Source organism: Tamandua tetradactyla, chromosome 2 (assembly GCF_023851605.1).
Source record: "Tamandua tetradactyla isolate mTamTet1 chromosome 2, mTamTet1.pri, whole genome shotgun sequence".
NCBI classification, from domain to species: domain Eukaryota; kingdom Metazoa; phylum Chordata; class Mammalia; order Pilosa; family Myrmecophagidae; genus Tamandua; species Tamandua tetradactyla.
The window spans coordinates 213,297,129-213,317,163 of record NC_135328.1 but is presented as its reverse complement, the minus strand read 5'-3'; the positions used below and the strand labels follow the sequence as shown (position 1 = coordinate 213,317,163).

At 46.7% G+C, this 20,035-nt stretch overlaps 1 protein-coding gene and 1 long non-coding RNA gene across 9 annotated transcripts in view; one reads left to right on the top strand and one right to left on the bottom strand.

Annotated features, from left to right (window-relative positions):
• TNFRSF8 (TNF receptor superfamily member 8) overlaps positions 1-10,086 on the top strand; it is a 54,740-nt gene extending 44,654 nt beyond the window's left edge. For all 8 annotated transcript variants that reach the window (XM_077151266.1, XM_077151265.1, XM_077151259.1 and 5 more), the window contains 2 exons: positions 326-530; positions 5,284-10,086. In XM_077151266.1, coding sequence (XP_077007381.1) covers positions 326-530; positions 5,284-5,528 — 450 coding nt within the window. In that variant the 3' untranslated portion in view covers positions 5,529-10,086. The remainder of the gene's footprint in view (positions 1-325; positions 531-5,283) is intronic.
• On the bottom strand, positions 1,092-8,418 carry LOC143674909 (uncharacterized). Its single transcript, XR_013171280.1, has 3 exons — positions 8,190-8,418; positions 7,419-7,511; positions 1,092-1,322 (listed from the first exon to the last, which is right to left on the bottom strand). It is a non-coding gene; the product is annotated as an uncharacterized LOC143674909 (long non-coding RNA).
• Positions 10,087-20,035: the final 9,949 nt, after the last annotated feature.

The window sequence follows — 20,035 nt, the reverse complement described above, 5'->3', positions numbered from 1 at the left end:
TGCTAACATTACCTACCCTCGGGTGGTGGTGAGGATCTGTGTAGATTAGAGACTTAGAACAGGGCACAGAATAAGCACCTTTGGGTGGCTGGCTGTTATTCTAATACCTGATATAAGTTACAAGCAGCCCGACTGAATGCCCCACATGGGGACGTCATGCGATCAGGGCTTAGACGTCTGGGGGTGGCTCATGGCAGTTTCAGGCTAAGAGGGAGAGAGTCGCTAGGGTCTATCGAAACAAAGAAAAGGGGACTGTCCAGTTCACAGGTTTGGGGAGGCTGGGGCTGCCTGGTATCAAAGCCTACTTCCTTTGTGTCCACTGCAGATCAGGAGAAGCGTATTGGTGGCAGAGCCGGACACAGAAGAGTTGGGGTTAATGAGCACCGCAGCGGTGGAAACCTGCACCAGTGCAGGGACAGTCTGCCCGGAGAGCTTAAGGCTGCTGGAAGCCAGCCCAGATGGGGTCCCCGAGCCCCCCAGGGACCTTCCTGATCCCCAAGTGACTGCAGAACACACCAATAACAAGATCGGTGAGTCACCTGTGCCAGGGCCGGGGACAGGAGAGGTGGGTGCTAGGCCTGGCATCTCGGGTCAGGAACCACTGGGCCCAGGCTGGAGGTCCAGTATGGAAGATCAAGAGGATTTTTTTGCCAGCCCTCACAAGGAGGAAATGCTTGTGAAAGAGGTAAACAAAAGTTAAACCTAGGCGTGTGTTTCAGTTTGCTAAAGTTGCTGGAACGTAATATACCAGAAACGGATCGGCTTTTACAATGGGGATTAATTAACTTAAAATTTACAGTTCTAAGGCCATGAAAATGTCCCAATTAAGGCATCAACAGGATGATACCTGGACTCTGATGACAGGCTGCTGCCATTTGGGTTTCCCTGTGAGATAACAAGGCACCTAGCTGCTGTCTGCTGGTTCTTTGCTCCTGGGTCTCATTGCTTTCAGCTTCTGGTTCTGATAGCTTCCTCTCTAAGCTTCTGTAAGTCCTCTCTTAGCTTCTCTGGTACATTTCTCTCTCCTCCAGGGACCTTTTCTCTAAGCTTTCTCCAAACTTCTCTGGGCATGTCACTCTAAGTTCTCTCTCAGCTTTTTCTGTCCTTTGTACTCTCACAAAGGACACCAGTAACAGATTTTGACCCACCTGCATTGGGCTGGATCGCATCTCAAGTGAAACAGCCTGACGGAAAGGTCCACACTCGGTCTGCATCCGCAGGAATGGATTAAAAGAACATGGCCTTCTCTGGGGTATAAACAGCTTTGAACCAGCACCAGTATGTGACGCAGCTTGCTTTGCCCCCTTAGCCAGTTGCCATTTCTGTAAAATAGGAATAGTGGCAGCACTTCCTTCATTCAGCTATTGTTGAGAATTCAGTGAAGTAACGCAAAGCAGAGGTGCAGTGTGGAGTGTGGAGTGGCAAGCACGATGCCCACTGTTAGCAAAGCGAGCAATGACTCCCTCCCGTAACAGGCACAGAGCCCCTGAGGGGACAGGAGGAAGATACACCAGTGACAAGACATGCCACACTGCAAACATCACCTCTGTCATACCCTGGCCTTCTGAAGGGAGTGTCTTTTCTTCCCATTTTACAACCGGGAAATCGCGGCTCAGGGAGGTGAAATGGTGACACTGCTGCTCAGTGGCTGAGCTGGGACTCCCCCCACGCCTGCCAGACTCTGAAGCCCATGGCTTGTCCCTGGCACCCAGCATGCCCCAAATGACAGCTGCTCTCCAGCTCTGCTGCCTCAGTTTCTCTCCATCATGGTACAACCAGAGTGTTTTCTCTATCTGTCCGTATCCCTCCCCTGCTTACAACCCTTCAGCGGCTGTCTGCTGCCTTCCGAGTGAGTCCCAGGATCCTGATTCTGATCTTCAAGGCTGGTCCTGAGTGGGCCGTACCCTGCCAGATTCACCAAGGCTGGTCCTGAGTGGGCCGTACCCTGCCAGATTCACCAAGGCTGGTCCTGAGTGGGCCGTACCCTGCCAGATTCACCAAGGCTGGTCCTGAGTGGGCCGTACCCTGCCAGATTCACCAAGACTGGTCCTGAGTGGGCCGTACCCTGCCAGATTCACCAAGGCTGGTCCTGAGTGGGCCGTACCCTGCCAGATTCACCAAGACTGGTCCTGAGTGGGCCGTACCCTGCCAGATTCACCAAGGCTGGTCCTGAGTGGGCCGTACCCTGCCAGATTCACCAAGGCTGGTCCTGAGTGGGCCGTACCCTGCCAGATTCACCAAGGCTGGTCCTGAGTGGGCCGTACCCTGCCAGATTCACCAAGGCTGGTCCTGAGTGGGCCGTACCCTGCCAGATTCACCAAGGCTGGTCCTGAGTGGGCCGTACCCTGCCAGATTCACCAAGGCTGGTCCTGAGTGGGCCGTACCCTGCCAGATTCACCAAGGCTGGTCCTGAGTGGGCCGTACCCTGCCAGATTCACCAAGGCTGGTCCTGAGTGGGCCGTACCCTGCCAGATTCACCAAGGCTGGTCCTGAGTGGGCCGTACCCTGCCAGATTCACCAAGGCTGGTCCTGAGTGGGCCGTACCCTGCCAGATTCACCAAGGCTGGTCCTGAGTGGGCCGTACCCTGCCAGATTCACCAAGGCTGGTCCTGAGTGGGCCGTACCCTGCCAGATTCACCTTTTCTCCTAATTCCCCAGCTTCCCACTTAGCAGTAGGTTCATGAGTGTACATAGCCCTGGCTCGCTTCCAGGCCCTTGGGGGAGCTGCTTTGTCACCTGGAACAGCCAATTCCCCTGTCCTTTGAGTCGACTTAATTTCTGAGGTCCTGTGGGATGCTGCTTAATTGCCTCCTCCCCGGGAAGGCTTCCCTGCTCTCTCCATTTTCTTGTCTAGGCGAGGTGCCCTTCTGCTGTGCTCCCTCACCCTAGACTCCCCCAACCTGTGTCTTTAGCACCCCAGCAGTGGGACTGTGCATTTACAGGACTGTCCCCAACATTTGGTGTGAGCTCCCTGGGGACTGGGCATCAGCGGGCCCTTCTCTGTCTTCTCTGAAGGGGTAACTAGCATTTGGCTAATGCTAAAGGCATTTGTAATTTGTTCTGCACATTTCCTTGGTAGACACTGATAGAATCTTCAGGTTGGAGCCTTTTGTACCAACTGGAATTTTTGGAACTGTACCTTTTAGCAAGTTCATTTGAAAAGAATGTTTTTGGGGAAATACCATTAATTAAAAGCTTCTCTTTCGGGTTTCCTAAGAAATCCTAATTTGAACATTTGGGTTGGTGCTGAGCGCACTGCCTGGAAGTCTGCAGGCAGGGCCCATGGAGTGTTTACGGGGTGGATGGAGGAGGCGCCAGGCTCCCTGGACACAGCCTTGGACGGCCTTCCCGGCCCTGGGGCCAGCCTTCTGGGAGGATAGGCAGTGGCACACTCTCCACTGTGGCGGGGTCAGAGGTCTGGGAGGTTTTCTTGGATACCCCAGAGATAAGTGACCCTCTTGTGGCCCCAATACTACCCAGAGGACCGGCCCCTCCATCCCTACGGCCACCATCCGGTTCCCAGATGCAGGGGCGTGGGGCCTGAGGAAGGCTGAAGGACTTTCATACCTTTCCCCGCCCCCCTCTCCCCTTACAAAAGCGACTTCCCAGACTTCTGGACCCCTGGGTGAGGCAGAAAGTCCAAGCAGCTTCTGCAGAACCCCTCCCCGCAAAACACACTCTGGGGGATAGGCAGCCCTGTGAGGGAGGCAGAGCCGGAGGAATCGGGACTCTGAATATGTGGGGGGGCTGGGGTGGGGAGAGGCCTGGCCGCCAGCTCTGGCTTTTTCTACCTAAACACCCTGCCCCCATCCACTCCACCACACCCCAAGTCCTCTGTGCCCTCTCTCACCTCCCCTCCCCTCCCCTCCAGGAACCCCTCCCTTCTTCCTCTCCCCCGCCTTCTGGCCCCCTCATTAGCCCAGCCCTGCAGATCAGGGTCCCAGGGTGAGAGCCCTACAGGCCTTGGTGGAAGGCGTGTTCTGGGCGTGGGGCCCTGCTTTCTCTCTCGTCCTGCTCTCTTGATCCCCCCATCTAGTTCTCACTGCTATTTTGAACACTTCCTTTTTAGAAACAAAAACAAGGGCCTACATTATGCAATGGGGCTGAGGGTGGGGGCCTTTGAGATTCTTTTTGGGGTTCCTGAATTGGAGGCATGCAACCTGGATATCCAGAGCGGCAGGGGTCTCTGATCTCTCAGGCCTACCCCAGCTCCAGAGTCTTGGGTCCCCCATTCAGCCTCCAGAGTCCAGGGCAGGGCAGCCTCCCCAGAGCCTGAGGTCATCAGAAGCTGGGCGGTTCTAAGTCAGGGGATCTGGCACATTCCAGGTGTCCCCACTTTCTAGCTCCTTGGGACCTTAGCTCCCAGACATCTGTGTCCCCACTCACCAAAACAATGCTAGAGGCTCTGCATTGGATTGGGGATTAGGCCTGTTGTGGGTCAGGCTTGGTCTGCCCAGCATCCACTGTGTGCCAGGTGGGCACGGCTATGGAGGAGATGGGAGGGATTGGGGGGCGACCAGCAGGCCATGTGTGGGCCCACAGCAAGCAGGGATGTTCCAATCACTGGCTGCTGTTGATTAGCATTAGGGCCGAGGTTTCCGTGGGTGACAAGCTGTCCTGGATGGCTTGGAACTGAGGAGGGTCCTGGCATGTAGCATTTGTGGTGTGAAAACTGGGCTGAGCTGGTCTGCCTAGACTTCTGCTTCAGGCACGTGGCTGGGCCCTGCCCCATTGCTCTGTGGCCCCCTGCTCACCAGCCTGCCACCCTCTGCCTGGCCCCAAGGGAGCAGAAAGGACCACCAGGTGGGGTGGGAGTCTGGCGGTTTCTGCTGAGTACCTGGTGACCATGGGCAGGTCCTTTAACTTCTCTGGGCTCCACACCCCTTACCTGCAAAATGGGGATAGCAGCTGTCTGCCTTGCAGGGCCTTTTGTGGTGCTTTTGTCACTGTTGCCGTCACCTTCTTCTTTCCCTTGACTCACTTTCTCTCCTGACCATGAATCCTCTTTTCTCATCCATCCCTGAATAAGTGCCGAGAAAGTCTCAAGCCTCCCCCGCCAGCCCCCAGCAGACCTGTTCTTCATTGCTCTAATCATCTGTCCTCACTGCATGATCTCCGTTAGCTCAGGTCTCTGGAAGGCTGGTGCGTTACCTGCCTGGAGAGATTGTGTCATCTGCCCAAATTCCCACAGACCAGGCAGGTACCAGGATGCTCCTCTGCCTCCTGTCCTCTCTCCCAGCCAGGGCTTTGGCCCCCCACCTCACCCCTCCCTTTGTCTTGCAGAGAAAATCTACATCATGAAGGCTGACACAGTGATTGTGGGGACTGTGAAGACCGAGGTGGCCGAGGGCCGGGGCCTGGTGGTGCCAGTGGGGCCTGAGTTCGAGGAGCAGCTGGAGGTGGACCACGTGCCTGGCTACCCAGAGCAAGAGACAGAGCCACCCCTGGGCAGCGGTGGGGATGTCATGTTCTCGGTGGAGGAAGAAGGGAAGGAGGACCCCCTGCCCACAACTGTCTCTGGGAAGTGAGTCCTGGCCTGGTCTGGGGCCAGGAGGGCAGCCAGGGGTCCCCCTGGGAGCCCAGAGCAGCACTGGTGGCCCCAGGTTGGGGGGCAGAGGCCCACCTGGCCTGAACTGAGGTTCCAGCATCTGGTGGTGACCAGCCCATCCACCCAGAAGGGATCTGGTGGTCTCTGCTTGTACCCCCTTGCTGGCCACCCCCTAATCCAGACCTGAGGGGAACTTGGGCTTGTGTATGAGAGACACTCAAGGGGGCTGGATCTGAATGGTGGTGCTTGTTGGGGCAGCCAATGGGCAGGGGCTGGGCAGCCTGCCTTCTGCTGGGGCCCCGGGAATCAGGCCCAGACCACAAGGCTGAGCCCACCAAGCAAGAGTGCAGGCCTTGAGGCTGTCCAAGACCCCACCTGTACCCTTGCCCTGGGTCTCAGAAGTATATTCCACTCAGCCTGGCATGCAACCAGCCCCTGGTTACAGTCATTGTGCCCCCTGTGGTCACCGAGCCAGCTCCTGTGGTTGTTTCTCCTGAGTCAAAGGAGAAGTCGAGGGATGGGGCCTTGTCATCCGGTCCCCATGACAGCTGCAGCAGTGCCTGCACAGCCCGCCCTCTATGTGGGGTGAATGCCTATGGGGGCTCTCCTGGGACTGCCAGATCTTCCTGGTTCCATGGCGCCTGCAGCAGGCTCAGGATCTAGTGCCAATCACCCATCTGGAGAATGGCTCCCCTGTCCCATGTGGCAGGAGGCCTTTTGGGACCTTTGAAGACCCTCAGCAGCTGCAGTGCCCCAGCTCTGGCCAGAGACCCGTCCACCCAGCTGCTCCTGAGAGAAGGACCTGCTCTGCCCAGTGACTTCCTCTCCTACTCATGGAGATGGGAAGCTCAGGCCCTTCCTCGGGCCTTGACTGCTTTGTGGGCATCCCTCTTTGTGTCCTGGAAAATGAAGAAGTGACTTCCCCCAATCTGCCACGCTTGCAAATCACACTGGCCATGGAATCACCAGCTGGCTGCTGACACCACAGAGGGGTGCGGGTGTCGAGGGATGCCAAGCAGCAAGGTTTCACCAAGACAGTCTCCTCCTCCTGAACTTTTGGGAAAGAGTTGTCGCTTCAGTCTGGATTTCAGGATATTTGCATTTCACACTGGGGAGTAAAGCTACCCATCTTCTGCCTGCTGGTCCCCCACGATCTTCTGACTCATGCAAGCCAGCCAATGGCCAGAGGTGGAGCTTCCGGGCTGACAGCAGCTTTGCCGCAGGGGCCTGGGACGTTGAGCTGTGGGTAGCTAGGGAGACTCCTGGACTTGCCCACCGGGCCCAGGCCCAGGGAAGTGGCTGTTTACTCCTGGCCGGCTCGCTCTCTGAGGAAGTTGAGGCTGAGTCAGGCATCAGGAGGGTCAGTTCTGAAACCACTAGATGTTTTCCCCTTCGTGGGGGAAAGTTGGAGAGGCTGGGGCATGAAAGAGGTGGTTATACCTGAAACCTGGACTTGGGCTGGAAGAAGTTAAAGTGGGGTGGGCAGCACTGCTGCCTTGGTGTGGGGGCAGTATGAGTATGTCTTGCTCTCTCCAGGTGGCAGCGTGTGCAGTATCACCCCCTGGGCAAGCCATTTTGGCAACCCTTACGTGGAAATACTGACACATGTTTAATGAAATGCACTCTCTCGCCCACTCACTCTTCCCAAAACTTTTGATCCTCTAAAAATTCCTAAGTTCCTTAAAAACTGAGACTCATAAAGCTAAGGAAACTCTCCGTGAAATGGAGAGAATTTTAGACCCTCTGAATGGGAAAGGGTCTGTGGAATTTCTTCCCCCAGGGCAGGGTTCCCTTTGCAACTATCTTTATCTCCAGATGCCTGGCCCACCAGTCTCTGATTGAATACCTCTGGGGACAGGGAGCCTACTACCTGTTGTGGCAGCTTTTCCCGTTGCTGGTAGCTCTTCCCTAGGGAGCAAGGCAAATTCTTCCTCCAAGTCATGCCTACTTCCTGGTCCAAGGCCTGCCCATGAAAGATGCACAGAATAAAATCCCTCTTGTCTTAAAGTGCCCTTCAGATATTTGCAGAAAGGGATTGTGGGCCCCACAGCCTGGAAAAAGGGCCCCAGCCTTGGAAGGCAAGTGGGAAAACGCAGAGTATCTGTGGGCCTGGGGGCTTCTGTGCACAAGCTGGGAGGGCCAGTTTGGAGCCTGCTGTTCTCCACCACAGCCAGCTTGGAGACCCCCCGCCCTGACCATGGGGTGGGGGAGACTGAGGGTTACCCACCCCATCCCCAGGACTCCATCCACACCTAGACGTCCATACCCACCTGCCACTGCATTGGCCACCACCCACCCGTGTTGAGGTCAAGAGCCAAGGTGAATGTCATTGCCCAGACCTGGGTCCCGTCTCTTCCTAACCCCTGATTGTTCTGATGTCTAGGTGGGTGGATAGACAAGGGTGACCACTCAGTGTGGCAGTTCCCAAACTGTGAAGACAGCCCTTCCCTCCCTCTCCAGCCCTCTTCCTGAACCTTGTTGTCAGGGGGTGATTGCAAGTGATTGGCCACTGATTTCTAAAAATGAACCCTGCTCCCTGAGGCAGGAGGCAGTTTTGTGGGCTCAAACTTCTCAGCGTTCTTAGACTTTCCAAGACTCCACACCTCACTGTAGTGGAACTTAATCCCTTAGTCCCTCTCACCTTCTGACTCCTCCCCTAACAGTGGGTCCTCCAGACGCAGCAGTGCCTCCTTCTCTGTCGTCTTCTCAGTCCTGCAGTCCCTAGGCACTGGCCTGTTGCTCTGCATAGTAATGGAATCTGCAAGGGAGGGGTGACTGCCATCTTTGGGGGCCTCCTCTCCTCTACAGCTACCTCTTGACCCTCCTTGTCCTCATGATACCGCAGTGGGGAGAGGGTAGGGTGGGAGGAGCAGAGGCCAAATGGGCCAGGGAACCGAATTCAGGCAGGGCCTGAGACGAAGGCTTAAATGTGTGATGATGGCAGGAAGCTAAGGTGAGAGTGTTAAAGGCTTCAGATTGGTGTCTGGGCCTCAGGAGAAGCTGGCCCAGTGAACCATGGCTTCTGCCCCTCCCCCTTACCCCCTCCTAAGACCCTTGTACAGGCTGACCCCCAAAGCAGGTCCCCTGCAGTGAGATGTGAGCGAAGTGCAGGGCCGAGATGCCTGCCTGCCACCCTAGGCAGCCCTGTGAGTGGGTTCCCCTGGGGTCGGACCAGGTGTGAGTGCCCCTCTGCTCACTTACTAGCTCAGTGGTCTTGGTTATTATGGCCCTTGATTGCCCTAAGGCTGTTTCCTCAGCTATGAAATGGGGCTATTTGTCCTTGCCTGATGGGTCACGGGACTTCCTGAGATGACCCCTGACCTGGGACTTGTGTTCACCATGCGACAGTTTCTGTCCTCACTATTCAGAAACCATCTGCCAAGGGTAAGCCTGTCCCAGGTCCCTTAGCTTACCAACAGGCTGCCTTCTAAAGGGCACTGGGCCCAGAAGACCTTTTTCTCAGAAAAACGATGTTGTAATGGGTGGTTGGTTCCGAGGCTGGCCCACAGAAGTCTATTTTTGCTTCCTGAAGGTTAACCAGGGCTTTGGGGCTAGCCTGAGGACCTGACCCCTCTTGGGGCCACAGGGCTGTAGGAACACCTGTAGAGAGCAGGCACGTGCCCTCGCAGAGCCCCATCCCCTTCAGTAGGGGGGCCTTGGGGGGTTCTCAGGTCACTGTCCTATAGGCTGCTAGTCAGATGCTTATGGCTGGGCGGTGTGTGAGGGGCTGGAGAGCCCTCTGTGGGCATACCCCACTCCTGTTTCCAGCGCATTCCACTGCACTGATGTTCAAGATCTTTCCTCAGTTAAAGAGTGACTTGCCCCTGCCAAAACCACCTAGGACAAGGCACAGTAGATGTGGTGAACAGAGAGACTTGCTCTCATGGATCCTGTGTCCAGTGGATGAGACAGACATAAGCAAAAATAATTTCATCTGTGAATATGATTGCTTCAGAGTCAGCTCATGCCAGGTGCTGTGGGAAGCCCTCATCTGGGGATGGTGGCAGAGAGGGGCACATTTAGCAAGCTGGTTGGGGAAGGCTTCCCTGAGGAGGTGACCAGCCATCAAGGTGGGAGAAGGGAGAGGCAGAGCATTCCAGAAAGACAGAGGGTCAACAAGAAGGCCCTGAGGTGGCCTTTGAGGTTTGGGAAGGACACCACTGCAGCAGAGGAGTGAGGAGTTGGGTGGAGAGAGGAGGTGAGCAGGTGAGGCCGGCAGGGCTGAGTCACAGAGGGCCTGGTGGGCCATTGTGAAGTGCTTAGATTTTATCATAAGAACCACAGTCTACTTCTTTTCCCTCCAGTTAGCACAATAAACATCCTGGTATTATCTTAGAATGGGTGAGAAAGGCCAAACAAGGGGTAAAAGACTAATTAACCTACTTCAGAGGGAAATCAGAGGGGAAAAGCAGTGACTGCTGGGAGCCAGGAAGCAGTTTAATGTGTTTTCTCAGAAAGGGTAGAGAGCTAATAGAACACTCTTGGTTAATTGTGCAGTGGCGGGCTGCGGCTGATGTCACACTGTGGAAGTCGAGAAGTCGAGAAGTCGGGATTTGAGGTGTCTCCCCTTTCTTTGGTTCACTTCCAGGGAAGTGAATACCAAACCAGAATTCCTGGGAAAGCTGGAGACCTTTGCTTATGTTATGGGGTGCTTTTGTTATGGATGGTGGTTCACAGATGCACAGATCATCTTGAATGCATTGCTGTAGTGGGCAGTGGCCTGCACTTTCCTCCTAGGCCCTCCAGCAGGCCTTGTCTGTCCCAGTTTGAGGGTGCCCTGCCACCCAGGGACATTTAACCATTTCATTACTGTGGCCTGTGGTGGAGGCAAAGAAAGGGAGCCCGGGCAAAGGACCTAGCAGAGGTCAACCTCCAGCTCAGCCGGATACCAGACACATGGTCTCAAGCAAAGCTTTTAAGTGCTTTCAACCAGGGCCCTGACCTGCGAAATGGATGCAATATCTACTTTGTGAGATGGCTGTGAGACTTAGAGGTAATATAGGTAAACAGCTCAGCCCAATGCTAGGCACATATTCCATATTCAACAAATGTCCCCTTTATCGTGTTGAGGAAGTTTCCTGCTATTTCTAGAATTCCTTCTATCAAGAAAGAGTACTGGATTTTGTCACATGCCTTTTCTGCATCAGTTGACATGATCATGTAGTTTTCTTCCCTTCAGTCTGCTAATGTGGTGTGTTACATTGCTTTTCTTATGTTGAACCAACCTTGCATATCAGGGATGAATCCCACTCGATCATGGTGTGTAATTCTTTTAATATGCTGTTTAGATTTGGTTTACAAGTATATTGTTGGAGCGTTTTTGCATCTATATTCATAAGAGATATTGGTCTGTAGTTTTCTTGTGGCATCTTGATCTGGCTTTGATATGAGAGTGATATTGGCCTTTTAGAATGAATTACAGAGTGTTCCCTGCTCTTTGGTTTTTTGGAAGAGTCTGAACAGAATTGGAGTTAAGTCTTCCTGGAATATTTGGTACAGTTCCCCTGTGAGTCTTTTCTGGTCCTGGGCTTTTCTTTGTTGGGAAGTTTTGATTACCGATACAATCTCTTTACCAGTAGTTGGTTGTTGAAATCATCTCTTTCTTCTTGAATCAGTATAGGTAGTTTGTGTGTTTCTAAGAATTTGTCCATTTCATCTAAGTTATTTAATTCATTGACATACAGTTCATAGTATCCTATTATAGACTGTTTTATTTCAGTGGGCTCGGTAGTAATGTACCATTTTTCAATTCTGATATTCATTATTTGTATCCTCTCTCTTTTTTTCTTTCTAGCTAAACGTTTCTCAATTTTATTGATTTTTTTTCAAAGAATTAGCTTTTGGTTTTGTTGATTCTATTGGGGTTTTTTTTGTTTGTTTTGTTTTCTATTTCATTTACCTCTGCTCTGATCTTTGTTATTTCCACCCTTCTTCTCATTTTGGGTTTAGTTTGCTTTTCTTTTTCTAGTTCTCCAAGTTTTGAGGTTAGGGCTCTGATTTGAAGTCTTTCTTCTTTTTTAATGTCAACATTTAGAGCTATAAGTTTCCCTCTGAGCACTGCCTTCACTGTATCACATAAATTTTGGTGTTATGTTCTCATTTTCATTCTCCTCAAGATATTTCCTAATTTCACTTCTGATTTCCTCTTTAACCCATTGGTTGTTTAAGAGTATGTTGTTTAATTTCCACATATTTCTGAATTTTCCATTTCTTCCACTTGATCTCTAGCTTCATTCTGTTGTGGTTGAAGAATATATATTGTATGATTTCAATTGTTTTGATGTTATTGAGGCTTGTTTTATGACCAAACATATGATCTATCCTGGAGAATGCACCATGTGCATTCAAAAAGAATATGTATTCTGTTTTCATTGGGTGTAGTGCTCTCTATATATTCCTTAAGTCTGTTTTGGTTTAGGGTATCATTCAAGTCTTGTACTTTCATATTGATCTTCTGACTAGAAGTTCTATCCATTATTGAGAGTGATGAGTTAAAGTCTCCTACTATTAATATAGAATCATTAATTTTTCCCTTCAAATCTGTATTTGCTTCATGTATTTTGGGGACTCTGCGGCTAGGTACATATATACTTATAATTATTACATCTTCTCATTTAATTGTCTCCATTATTACTATGTAATAGCCATCTTTGTCTCTCATAACTGTTTTTGCCTTAATCTCTTTTATCCAATATTAATATAGCCACCCCAAATCTCTTTTGGTTCCTACTTGCATATTGTGTTAGTTTGCAAGCTGTCAGAATGCGATATACCAGGACTGGAATGGCTATTGAAAAGGGGAATTTACTAAGTTACAAGTTTATACTTCTAAGCCTATAAAAATGTCCAAACTAAGGCATCCTAGGAAAGATACTTACTCTGAGGAAGGCTGATGGGTCAGGAACACCTTTGTCAGCTGGGTAGTCACATGGCTGGCATTTGCTAGTCCCTTGTTCCTGGGCTCTGTTGCTTTCAGCCTCTGTTTCTGGGGGGGGGGGGGGGGGGTTCCTCACTTTGCTTCTCCAGGGCTGGCTTTCACCTTTTGGTTTTCTTTGGCTCTCTCCATGTTCTGGCTTGCTTGACATCTCAGGGTGATGCCTGCTGGGATCCAAACATCTCCAGATATCCGTGTCTCTGTTCTCCAAATGTTGGCATCTGTGTCACCTCTGCTCTGAGGTTTCTGTTTCCTGTTACTTCCATCATTTCTGAGTCTTTCAAAACGTTTCCTCTTTTAAAGGATCCCATAAACTAATTAAGACCCACCTGGAATGGTTGGACTCACATCTCCTTCTAATCAAAGGTGACACTCACAGTTGGGTGTGTCACATAGTTGTGGAGATAATCTAATCAAAGGTTTCCAACCTGCAGTACTGAATCAGGATTAGAATAGCTGCCTCCACAAAATTGAATCAGGATTAAAACATGGTTTTTCTGAGGTAAATAATATTTTTAAACCACACACATAGTATATATTTTTCCATCCTTTCACCCTCAACCTACTTTATCTTTGAGTTTACAGTGAGTTTCTTGCAGACAACATACAGGTGGGTCATGCATTTGTATCCATTCTGCCAACCTCTGCGTTTTGACTGGAGAGTTCAATCCATTTATATTTAAAGTCACTACTGATAATATAGGACTTTCTTCTGCCATTCTACTATTTAGCTTTTCTAAGTCTTATACCTTTTTTGTCCCTTATTTCTGTTAAAGTTAAAAATAAACATTAAAGCCTACTTTTATGTGTATTTGCTTTTTTTGTGTTGTACCATATTGAGTGCCTTCTCATTTGATCTGGGTATATATTTTATCTGTTTTCCTTGTGGTTACCATGGCGTTAAAATTTGACATCCTAATGCTATAATAATCACATTTGGTTTGATGCCAACTTAACTTCAATAGAATGCACTTACGCTTTTCCTATACCCCACTATTTTTTTTTCTTTTCATCTGTTACATCTTTGTACATTGTGTATCCAAAAACCTACAGTTGTCATTACTTTTAATGCATTTGCATTTTAGCACCCACAGGAAGAAAGAAGTAGAGTTACATAGCAAACAATACAATATAATAAATACTGACATTTATAATTACCCAAATGGTTACCTTTACCACAGGTCTTCATTTCTGCATGCTTCTTTGAACCACTATCTAGTGCCCTTTCTTTTCAGTCTGAAGAACTTCCTTTGGCATTGCTTGTAGGGTAGATGAACTCCCTCAGCTTTTGTTTATCCAAGAATGTTATAACCTCCCCCTCATTTTTGAAAGACAGTCTTACTGAATAAAAAGTTCTTGCCTGGCAGTTGCTTTCCTTCAGCACATTAAGTTTTTCAACCCACTGCCTTCTTGCCTCCATGGTTTCTGATGAGAAATTGGCACTCAATTTAATTGAGACTTTCTTGAACGAAACACACTGCTTTTCTCTTGTGGCTTCAGAACTCTCTTGTCCTTTCATTTGATAGTGTAATCGATATATGACAGGGTGCATTTTTATTCATATTTATCCTGTTTGGTGTTCTCTGAGCTACTTGGGTGTGCATAGTCACATCTTTTGTTAACTTTGGGAAATTCTCTGTCATTATTTCTTTGACAATTCTTCTTTCCCTTTTTTTTTCTCTTTCTTCTCCTTCTGGAACTCCCATATGTATATATTGGTGTACCTGCTGGTGTCCCATAGCTGTCTTAAGCTATTTTCACTTTTCAATATATTTTTTTTCTTTCTGCTCCTCAGTCTCACTCATTTCGAGTGTCTTGTCATCAAGTCACTGATTCTTTCTTCTGCTAGCTCCAATCTGCTCTTGAAACCCTTCTGGGCATTTTTCATCTTAGTTATTGTCGACTTCAACTCTAGTAGTTCTGTTTGGTTTCTTTTTAAAAGTTCTGTTTCTTCTGAGTTTCTCATATTGCTCACTCATGGTTTTCCTGATGTCTTTTAGTTCTTTCTTTGTAGTTTTCTTCATCTCCTTGAGTTTTTTTGGTGGTTGTGTGTCGGGGCGGGGGTTACATATTCTGGCAATCGAACCTGGGTCTCCTGCATGGAAGGTGAGCATTCTACCACTGAACCATCCATGCACCCTTCCTTAGGCTTTTTTTTTTTTTTTTGCATAGGCAGACGCTGGGAGTCAAACCTGGGTCCTGCCTGCTGAGCCGTCGTGGCCCGCCCCTTGGGCATTTTTAATAGCATTAAAAACTATTTCTATCGAGATATCTTCACATATATACAGTCCACTCAAAGTATAGAATCAGTGGCTCACAATATCATTACATAGTTGTATATTCATCACCGTGATCATTTTCAGAACGTTTGCATTGTTTCAGAAAAAAAAAAAGATAAAAATAAAAACTCATACATCTGATACCCCTTACTCCTCCTTGTCATTTGACCACTAGTATTGCAATATACTCATTTTTTTTGTCCTTATTTTTTTTCTCTTCTATCCATACCCTGGGTAAAGGTAGCATTATAATGATGCGATATTTTTGCAGTCACGCAGTCATGTTGTAAAAGCTGTATACTTATACAGTCATCTTTAAGAATCAAGGCTACTGGAACACAGTTCAACAGTTTCAGGTGTTTGTCTCTAGCCACTCCAATATACTATACTAAAAAGGTGATAGCTATATAATGCATTAGAATAACCTCCAAGATAGCCTCTTGACTATGGTTGAAGTCTCTCAGCTACTGAAACTTTATTTTGTCTCCTTTCTCTCTTTTCTCTTTTGGTTGAGAGAGCTTTCTCAATCCCATGATTCCAGGTCCTGGCTCATCCAAGGAGTCTTGTCCCACATTGCCGAGGAGATTTATACCCCTGGAAGTTATGTCCCACTTAAAGGGGAGGGCAATGAGTTCACCTGCCAAGTTGGCTTAGAGAGCAACAAAAGAGGTTCTCTGGGGGTGACTCTTAGGCATAATTATCAGTAGGCTTAACTTCTCCTTTACAGGAATAAATTTCATAGGGACAAACCCAAAGATCAAGGGCTCAGCCTATTGAATTGGTTGTCCCCACTGCTTGTGAGAATATCAGGAATTCCCCAGATGGGGAAGTTGAATATTTCCTCCTTTCTTCCCAGTCCCTAAGGGGACTTTGCAAATATGTATATATATATATGAAATTTTTTATTAATTAAAAAAAAATACAAGAAAGAAACACAAACATTCCCAATACATACACTCAGCAATTCACAAAAATATATATATTTTTAATTCTCTGTCAAAATTACGCTGGGATATATCGGGGCATCACACTAACCTGTACAGACCAAGAAGATCTCATGCCCTATTCGAGATTCCCTATAATTATGGTGTTTGAATAAATAGACTATACAAGTTAAATTAGATAATGCACTACTCAAAATATAAATTTTGCACCAAATAAACATCTCTTCCTTTGATCTCACAGAGAAGTTAAAGTTTTAAAATATAGACCATATAATCCTTTACCCTGTATTCTGATTTATCTTAATTCTACCCAGATCAGCTTCATTCATATCTGTAGTCAAAGTCTGATCACTTTTTCAACTTTTTAAACAGTTGCTATATGGGGTAAGGCTGACTTTCATAGCTTCAGGGCTCTAACTCTGAGTCTCAGGTGTCACATAAATACCTGAAGTTTCTGAGAGCAAGCAGGTTATACACAAATAGCTCAGTATCTCAGAATTTAGAAATAACAGTTACAGCTCCAGAATATATATGACTGCTATAAGAGCTTACAACCTAGGAACCTTTACAATAGGCCCCAACCTGATACCCATGCTCTCGACTTCAGTTCTCTGAGTTTGTATATCATAGTTAGTCCAAATGAGTGAAGCATGATAATTTTTGCCTTTTTGTTTCTGACATTTCATTTAACATAGTGTCTCAAGGTTCATTCACCTAACTGCAAGCCTTATAACTTCATTCCTTCTTGTAGTCACTCAGTATTCGGTAGTCTGTCTTCACCACAGTTTCTCCTTGCACTCCTCGGTCGTTGTACCCTTAGGCCATTGTGAATCATGAACACGGCCACCATAAACACCGGTGCACAAAATGTCCATTCGTGTCCTCACTCTCCGTTCCTTCAGGTATATACCTAGCAATGGGGTTTCAGGATCATATGGCAACCCCACTCCTAGCCTACTGTGGAACCACAGCACTGCCCTCCAAGAGGCTGTGCCTCTCAGCTTCCCTACCAACAAGGGGGTAGGTACATCTCTTTCTCCACATTTTCTCCAGCACTTGTTTCTCTCTGTTCATTTTTAAATAGTTTTATCTGCACATCACGCAAGCCAACCTAAGTAAAAAATCAGTAGTTCCTGGTATAATCGCATACACATGCCTTTGCCACAACAATCTACATGAAGACTTTCCTTTTCTTCTTCAAAGAATCCCATACCCCTCACCCATATCCCTTCCTTGTTAACTTTTAGTGCTGGCATAATGCCTTTGTTACAGTCAATGAAGCATATTACAATGTTACTGTTGACTATAGACCCTAGCTTGCATTGATTGTATTTTTTCCTGTGTATCATCCCATTGTCAACATCTTGCAATGTTGACATTCATTTGCTTTCTCTCATGCAAAAATGTTCTTATATTTGTACATTTACCTGCCATCATTGTCCATTCTAGGCATTCTTAAATTATTCCATCTCACTCTTTATCCTCTATCTTTCCTTCTGGTGTCATATGTGCCCCAGCCCTTCTCTCTCAACCATATTCACTCTCAGCTTCATTCAGCGTACTGACATTATTGTGCTACCATCAGATAGTCTGTGCTATCCATTTCTGAATTTTTACAGTCAGCCCTGCTGCACAGTCTATTCCTTCAGCACTAAATGCCCAATCTCTGCCCTCTTCCTATCTCCTAATAAATTGTGTCCTTAACTTTAACTCTCAACGTTCACTGATTAATGTTAGTTAATATTAGTGAGACCATACAGTATTTGTCCTTTTGTTTCTGACCAGTCTCACCCAGCACCATGTTCTCAAGGCTCACCCACATCGCCACATGCTTCATGACTTTATTCTGTCTTACAGCTGCTTAATATTCCATCATATGCACACATCATAACCTGTTTAGCCTCTCATCCGTCAGTGAACATTCGGGCCACTTCCATCTCTTGGCAATCATAAATAATGCTGCTATAAACATCAGTGTGCAAAAGTCCACCAACATCCCTGTCCTCAGTTCCTCTGAATATATCCCTAGTAATGGAATTTCTGAATCATGTGGCAATTCTATACTTAGCTTCCCGAGGAACTGCCAAACTGCTTTCCATAGCAGCTGTACCATTTTACATTCCCACCAACACTGGATAAGTGTGTCTCTTTCTCCTCATCCTCCCCAGCACTTGTTGTTCTGTTTTTTTGATGATGGCCTTTCTGGTAGGTGTGAGATGATATCTCATTTTGGTTTTGATTTGCATTTCCTTAATAGCCAGTGAAGTTGAGCATCTTTTCATATGCCTCTTAGCCATTTGTACTTCCTCTTAGAAGTGTTTGTTCATGACTTTTGGTCATTTTTAAATTCAGTTATTTGCCTTTTTGTTGTTGAGTTGTAGAATCTTTTTATATATTCTGGATATTAAACCCTTATCTGATAATGTGGTTTCCAAATATTATCTCCCATTGCATAGGCTGCCTTTTTACTTTCCCGATAAAGTCCTTTATTGTACAAAAGTGCTTAATTTTGAGGAGAGCCCATTTATCTATTTCTTTTTTTCATTGCTTGGGCTTTGGGTGTAATGTCTAGGAAACCAACTTCTATCACAAGATTTATAATATATTTTCCTCTAACAATTTTATGATCTTTGATCTAATATTTAAGTCTTTGTTCCATTTTGATGGATCCCAATTGTATTGGCTTGACCACCTTATCAAAGGTCAATTGTCCATAGATGAGAGGGTCTATTTCTGAACACTTAATTCAGTTCCATTGCTGATATCTATCTTTATGGCAGTATCATACTGTTTTGACCACAGTGACTTTGTAATATGCTTTCAAGTCAGGTAGTGTGAGACCACCTACTTCAGTTTTCTTTCTCAAGATATTTTTAGCTATACTGGGAACCGTGCCCTTCCAAATAAATTTGTTTATTGGTTTTTCTGTTCGTGCAAAATAAGTTGTTAGGATTTTACTTGGTATTGCATTGAATCTATAAATCAATTTGAGTAGTATTAATATCTTAACTGTATTTAGTTCTCCAATCCATGAGCAAGGTATGCCCTTCCATTTATTTAGGTGTTTCATGATTTCTTTTAGCTTTCTATTTATAGGTCTTTTGTGTCCTGGTTAAATTTATTCCTAAATATTTGATTTGTTTGGTTGTTTTTGTAAATGGGTTTTTTTTTCTTGATATCCTCTTCATATTGTTCATTATTAGTGTATAGAAACACTACTGAGTTTGGGGTGTTGATCTTGCACCCTAATACTTTGGGATACCCATTTATTAGCTGTACTAGCTTTGCTGTAGATTTTTCTTGATTTTCGATATATAGTATTGTGTCATCTGCAAACAGAGTTTTATTTCCTTTCCAATTTGGAAGCCTTATATTTCTTTTTCTTGTCTAATTGCTCTGACTAGAACTTCCATCACAATGTTGAATAACAATGGTGACAGTGGGCATCTTGTCTTGTTCTCCATGTTAGGTGAAAAGCTTCTAGTCTTTCCCTACTGAGGGTGATATTAGCTGTGGGTTTTTCATATATTTCCTTTATCATATTGAGGAAGTTCCCTTCTATTCCTCTCCTTTGAAGTGTTTCAACAAGAAAGGATGTTGAATTTTCTCAGATGCCTTTTCTGCATCAGTTGAGATGATCATTTGGTTTTACTGCTTTGATTTATTGATATGGTATATTACTTTAATTGATTTTTTCTGTGTTGTACCATCCTTCCATACCTGGAATAAATCCCACTTGGTCATGGTGTATAATTCTTTAAATGTACTGCTGGATTGGCTTTGCAAGAATTTTGTTAAGGATTTTTGCATCTTTATTTTTTAAAGACATTGGTCTGTACTTTTCTTTTCTTGTAGTATCTTTTTCTGGCTTTATTAGGGTCATGTTAGCTTTATAGAATGAGTTAGGTAGGCTTCTCTCATCTTCAATTTTTTTGCAGCGTTTGAGCAGGATTGGTACTAATTCTTTCTTGAATGCTTGATAGAATTCACATGTGAATCTGTGATCCTGGACTTTTCTTATTTGGGAGCTTCTTGATGACTGATTCAATCTCTTTACCTGTGATTGGTTTGTTGAGGTCATCTTTTTCTTCTCAAGTCAATTTTTGTTGTTCATGCCTTTCTAGGAAGTTGTCCATTTCATCTGCGTTGTCTAGTTGATTAGCACGTAGTTGCTCAGAGTATCCTCTCATTACCTCCTTTATTTCTGTAGGGTCAGTGATGTGTCCCTTCTCCCATTTCTGATTTTATTTGTTTGCATCCTTTCTCTCTCTCTCTCTTTTGTGTGTGTGTGTATGTATCAGCTTAGCTAAGGGTCCATTAATTTTATTGA